General features: G+C 40.2%; 1 protein-coding gene across 1 annotated transcript in view; it reads left to right on the top strand.

Annotated features, from left to right (window-relative positions):
* Positions 1 to 6,231, top strand: part of AQP9 (aquaporin 9) — a 30,165-nt gene that overhangs the window by 17,310 nt on the left and 6,624 nt on the right. The window contains exons 4-5 of the mRNA XM_009643975.2: positions 1,380 to 1,498; positions 3,137 to 3,354. Coding sequence (XP_009642270.1) covers positions 1,380 to 1,498; positions 3,137 to 3,354 — 337 coding nt within the window. The remainder of the gene's footprint in view (positions 1 to 1,379; positions 1,499 to 3,136; positions 3,355 to 6,231) is intronic.

Raw genomic sequence — 6,231 nt, 5'->3', positions numbered from 1 at the left:
CGCTCTTCCTTTTTTTCTGGAGTCCAGGATTTTCTCATATCCCTATCTCTGCTCGAGTACTTTGCTGTTCTCTTGTTCTTATTAATTCCCAAACCTCTTCTGTACTTTTTCCTTCCTGAAGCTTGCAGGAGTGTCCTGTACTCATTGAGGTCCACTGAAAACTCACTGGTGGAAAACCAGCCAGGAGCTCGACACCTCCATCTTCCCCATGCACATGTATCTGAGCTAGGTGCTTTCAATTTCAGCAACACCCCTGAAAGAATGAGGGAATATATATGCTAGGCTGCTGAATATGAGGCCTTTCTACAGGTGTACAAAGTAATTCACAGCTGAAAAATTTTATTTTCCATATCCTTTTTTTCTAATAGTTAAATGCAACAAAATAATCTGACACTGCAAAGGAGAGTGCCTCACCAAAATAAACAACTAAATATTCTCTGCACCCATGTTGTGGCCTTTAACAAAGCTAGAAAAAACAGGGACAAGGAGAAATAGATTTGTCTGCTAGTTTCAGGAGAAACTAATCATCCTCACCATGACTTCCATGGGAGACCGGGAGCTGTTTCTTTTCTCACAAGTATCACCTCATCACTTGATCCACTAGTGAAATAAAGGCATAGCATTTGTTATTCATGTTAGGCCATGTAGATTTTCAAGTGTTTCATCTTAGTGTCTTCCTATTTCTAACACTTCAGGGCTTGCCAAGGCAGCAAATTATTCTGACACAGAAGTCATATTATACTATTTAAAATACGCTTTAAATATACTAACATAAATATACACATACTTACAATATACATAAATCTTTACTACATATATCAAATACACTAACTCAAATATACTAAGAACTGAAGTTTTGGGGCTAGCCTCTCCCCTCACATCTTGGAACACTAGCATAGCAGTTGGGTGTAAAGCCCAAGCAGAGTGAAAAATTCAAACTCCTTTAGAAGAGGAGGTCTCTCAGGAGAGTTCATTCCCAGAAGTCATTGCACAACTGTCAAATGGAATAGCAGTCATTCCTGGTGGCTATGTGTTTTTTGGGGCATTATGGCAAATATAGCACCTCTTACAGTATAATGCAACTGTGTTCAGAATCAGAAAATGCTCCCTGATAGTGAGTTTGGAGCAATGAGCAGGGGAAAAAACAGCCCCATTTTGAAAGCTGATACATAAAACAAGTACTTCAAGGCACTGGAGGAGAAATGAGGCAGAAGGGTATAATTAATACATCACTTCAAATCTGTTAACTATGCTCCCAGAAAAAAACTATCAGCTTGAGTGGAGAATGTGAAGTGCACAGACCTATCACATATATTCCAGTCCTAGAAAAACCTCATGTTTATGGAGAAGCACAACTAGGTAACATCTGTTTTCTATAGATGCCTTTATGGAGTATAGCAATGGAACACTGGAAGTCACAGGACCTAATGCAACAGCACATATCTTTGCAACATATCCAGCTCCGTATCTGTCCCTCATAAATGGATTTGCAGATCAGGTAAGTACACTTTCTGTCTTGATTATAAAAATTAAACATACTGAAAACTGTAAAACCAAGCAGTAAAAAATACATAGATCTCCAACGTGTATGATGAATCTCACCGTTTTGGTCATACATCACTGTGTACAATAGCAATGAGAATGCAATACTGTTTGTGGGGGTTACATTTTAGTTGTATTTTACAAGCAAGATAATTTCAAGTTGTTCTTTCCACATACATCATATTAATTGTTGCACTCTACATGTCTTTAATGCAATATACGTAAGAGGTTTTCCCCAGCATAAATCAGTGTTTCTCCATAAACGTCAGCAGACCTATGTCCATTTACATCCAGCCCATTTTGTGGACCTATTATTCTTTAAGTAATGGTTAAGCAGCCAGATTAACACACCTTGAACAACTGAGTTTTCTGCTACCACAAGGCTCCTCTCTAACCTTCTGTTTGCAAATAGATTTCTAATATTTGTTATTTTTCAAATCACTGGATCTGAAAAAAATCTCCATTTTATATCCAATCTGTATCCTCTAATCCCACTTATCTAACAGTGAAAAATGAGGTTTCATATCTTCTACCTACTTCTAATCAATTTACCTGTCTTCTTCAGGCATACATGAAATAAATATACTGTGTAAGCTAGCTATGAAAAACTAGGAATTGCTGCAGCACATGGAATTCCTAATGTAAAGGACTTGAAGATTGTGAAATCTGGCTTGAAAAAAAATCCAAACACTGTTCTGAAATTCTGTACGACAGACAATTCTGATTTTTGCTTTGGATCAGTCAACAGACTTTTCCATAAGATCTTTTTGCCCATGGATATTTTAAAACAAAATTAAAACCAGATGAAATAAAAATAATTTTTTTAACTCCCAAACTTAAACTTCTTTAAATCAGTATAAAAATTGAATGTTTTGACATCACTGAAACATCTGTCTGGTTTTCCCCTAAGTTAATTATTAGCAAAATCGACATTTACAAAGCATTTGATTTAACCAGAGCAGCACTGCCATCAAAGTAATTCCAAGAAAATTTCCTTCATCAGATCAATTAGCATATGTAATGCAGAGTTCACGTTACAGTTACACATGCAACCTTAATCTAGGTAATTCCTAATTTTTTAGCTGCTCAGTTTTGAATTTGCAGACTTCACTTTTTTTTCTTACGTTAGGCAATACCTGTATAAAGAGGTGCATATTTAGTCACATAGTCACAAGCTACAGTCACATAAAACACTTTGATATCAATGTAACTGATGGCATTGGCAAAGCAGAACTGCCAAAAATCAAGTAAATGTAACTGTTAAATTGATAGGAAAAAATGTGGAAACATCAGACCTCGCACAGGAGGTGCCTCTTAAATCCTCTGTTCTTTCCACGCCAGGTTGTTGCAGATTTTTTTTTCAAGTGTCCTCAGCACATTTCTTGTCTTTTTCTTTCAGCACAGGTATTAAAACTTCTCATTACTGTGAAGTAGAGAGGCACTGGGTTGCAAATTTTGCTACTCTGTATAGTGGGATAAATCTAAATACCAGCTGTAAGCCTCCACAATCCATAGAGCTGCCATGGCCCCTCTTTTCATTATCAGAAGGAATCTGCACATATTTATTCAATATTCTTTTCTTTGCATTGGCCAGGTGATGTCAACAGCTGTTCTTCTTCTGGCTATATTTGCTATTTTTGACACCAGAAATAACAGTGTACCAAAGGGCCTGGAGCCAATTGCAGTAGGACTTCTTATAATTGTTCTTACTTGCTCCTTGGGAATGAACAGTGGCTGTGCCGTGAACCCGGCAAGGGATCTAGGCCCAAGGCTCTTCACAGCCATTGCAGGATGGGGGATGGAAGTATTCACGTAAGTATGCCTCAATATGAAGTAAAATGCTTTTGGCTAAAATTGCTTCCTAGGAAAGTAAGATTCTGATTCAACATGGTACCAAGTCATACTTTATATACATATAGGTAATTCTTTGCATACCAGAAGAAGTTATTTATGCATTTTAAGCCAGACATCCTCTAGGAACTGGGCTTTAAAAAGGATTTCCTGCTCCTAGGGCAAATCAAACATGCATTATCTCTAATATCAATCATTGTTTCAAGCAGACCCTTCCCAAAATATTAGAGATTCTTAGAGGTCACTGAGAATGTAAGAGTGCTTTCTTCTCTTGTCCTGCTGCTTTCAGAAAAAAAATGAAATCATGAGAGTTAGGTGGGAATATTTATTGGGTGCTGTAAAAAACACAGACAGATTGATTTAGCCTATTATTACTACTGAGTTATTGCAGAAATATACAACAATCTAAAAGTCTGACTTCCTGCCTGGGAGCGAAGGAGTGAATGAAGGAAAGCTCCCTCCATTTTCCCACATTTCAGAGCACATTCTCAAATCCCTGTGCATGCATGTGTGCACACACACGCTTGTGGCTGGCCAAATGCACAGCTAATTAGATGCACATCAAATCCACAGCTTACACATAGTCAGTGTAAGAGGCACTCTGGGATATCTAAGTAAGAGTAATCTGTCATCATCAGGAGGTAGATATTTCGGTTTATTTTTTGTATAGTTTATTTTTCCAGTTATTTACAAGTAAGAATCCCCAGAAGTACTATAGACCACTGGAGAGCTCTGGTTAATAAAGATTTCATTTTAGAAGCTTCACCAAGTTCAAATAATCTGTATTTATTTAGCATGACTTCCAGCTACACAAATCATGTGCCTTAGTAGAGGATAGCAGTAGTGAAGCTTTTCTTGTACAAAAAACCTAGGTGCGGCATAGAAGAAATGGGCACGCAGTCAGGCCATAGGCCAGATCCAAGGCTCAGCTGTAACATAGCTCTGGCGAGCCGCCGGCAGGAGGTCAGCTCTCTGGCCTGGTTACCTCCCAACTTTTCCTCCCCAGCAGGTCTTACACTGTACCATTAGACTGCACTTTTTTTTTTTAAAACAGCAGCACACAGAGTGACACGCCACACCTAGGATTCTCCTCTCTCATACCTATTTAATTATAAGTAGTTGTTGACTATGAACTTAATTATAGTGTCATGTTAATTATAAGTGTCATCTGTAATACATTATGAAGTTTGCTATTACATTGCTGAAAAAGTTTGGAAGCCTGCTTGTACTGTGGTCAAGTCAGAGAATACCTGTGAACTCCCCTCCTCTCCAAAAGTAAGGTGTTACTCATTGGCATGTAAGAAAACACAAGAAAACTCTACATCTGTACAAATAAGGGCTCTTCCCTAATTTAGTGTTAGGATTTATATACAGAGAGGGAATGCATCCTCACTGTGAAGACCATACTAAGAAATTTAAAAATGGGAATATAAAAAATGTGATACAAGCTCTCTGGTCATTGCCAGAATAAACTGACAGCAGTCTCAGGGATGTAAAAACTGAGGAAGAAGCCTTCCTCCCTGCCTTCAAAGGCTGGAAGCTATGGATCAGTTACAGGCCATGGGAAAAGCCTGACTGATTGTAACTGGGATCTTGAACCACGCTCTGCTGGCGTTACATGTGCATGAGAGACTTGGGTGATGCAGCAACAGTTGACAGCTAAACCTCGGATGACTGAGCTTAGATGGAATTCACAACCTTGAGGCAGGTGCTTAAGCTCTCTAGTAAAAGGCATGCCCAGGAACTGGGACCTAAGCATGCATGAGGAAAGTGCTGAACAAGCCTAGCAATAGGAAATACTGAAGAGATGCTGGACATTAATTGGAGTGAGGATAGAAGCATCTCACAAGGTGACTGAGTCACTCTCTGTCCAGCTCAGTGAGCATTTGAGTGCTGCCTACAGAGCAGCCAGAGACCGCCAAGGAAGCCTCACTTTGGAATCCATCAGGTACAGGAGGATGAGACTCTCTACAACCTGATCCCAAGAAATGATCTAAACGTTGAGATAATTGGTTCACACGGGAAAAACCCCTCTGCCCTTCTTTGTGCTTGCAGGTCCAGTAAATTCTGTTTTTATCATGTTCACAGGCAGGGAACTGCCAGCAGACTGGAGGGGAGCTCTTCTGCTGGGCCATGGTGTGGTGCTGTCCAGAGGACAGGGAGGCAGTTGATCAGGGGTCTTCTAAAAGTTGCTGTTATTACATTTTGCACAAAGGAGCAGTTTCCCTGACAGTCAAGCTGGGGACACTGGCTATGGTGTGGTTTCCCTAGCCAGTGCAGCTGGATTTGCTTTGGTTAAAGGCTCCCATTAGAAGCTGTTCTGACCCACTGCAGCTGGAAAGGGCATGTCTGTCCAGCACCCTACACAGAGCACCATTTCACACACAGTAGATATAGTCAGCACTTCAGCCTGCTCCTGCAAACTGCTCCTCAACCTGTTGGGACTAGGTGTCACAGATGGCAACTGTCCCCATCATTAGAGACAACCACTGGCTTTAGAGACCTAAATGTTTCTAATGATTTGTCCTAAAACCATGGAGATAACCAGGAGTCTTTCTTAAGCACATGCTTAATATTCTAATAAGAATAAGAAAAGGTTTGGGTAGTGAAGTTTTGTCTGTAGTGAGAAAACAGCCTGAGCTTTGAGTACAAATACCAGACTCTGGATTTTGACAAGAGTAACAGAGCACGAAATGGCAATGAGAAGGTGAGAAACGGCTCTATGGGACAGTATTTCGAATCAGCATTTGGAGCTGGCCATAGCACGTTTCAGCCCTGGTGTGACACGGGTTGCCGAGGCTGGGTCTGGCTGCTGGGGGCAGGGCGCTCGCCCCGCTC

Source organism: Egretta garzetta, unplaced genomic scaffold, assembly GCF_000687185.1.
Source record: "Egretta garzetta isolate BGI_Z169 unplaced genomic scaffold, ASM68718v1 scaffold287, whole genome shotgun sequence".
In the NCBI taxonomy this organism is placed as follows: Eukaryota; Metazoa; Chordata; class Aves; order Pelecaniformes; family Ardeidae; genus Egretta; species Egretta garzetta.
This window is presented reverse-complemented; position numbering and strand designations above follow the sequence as displayed.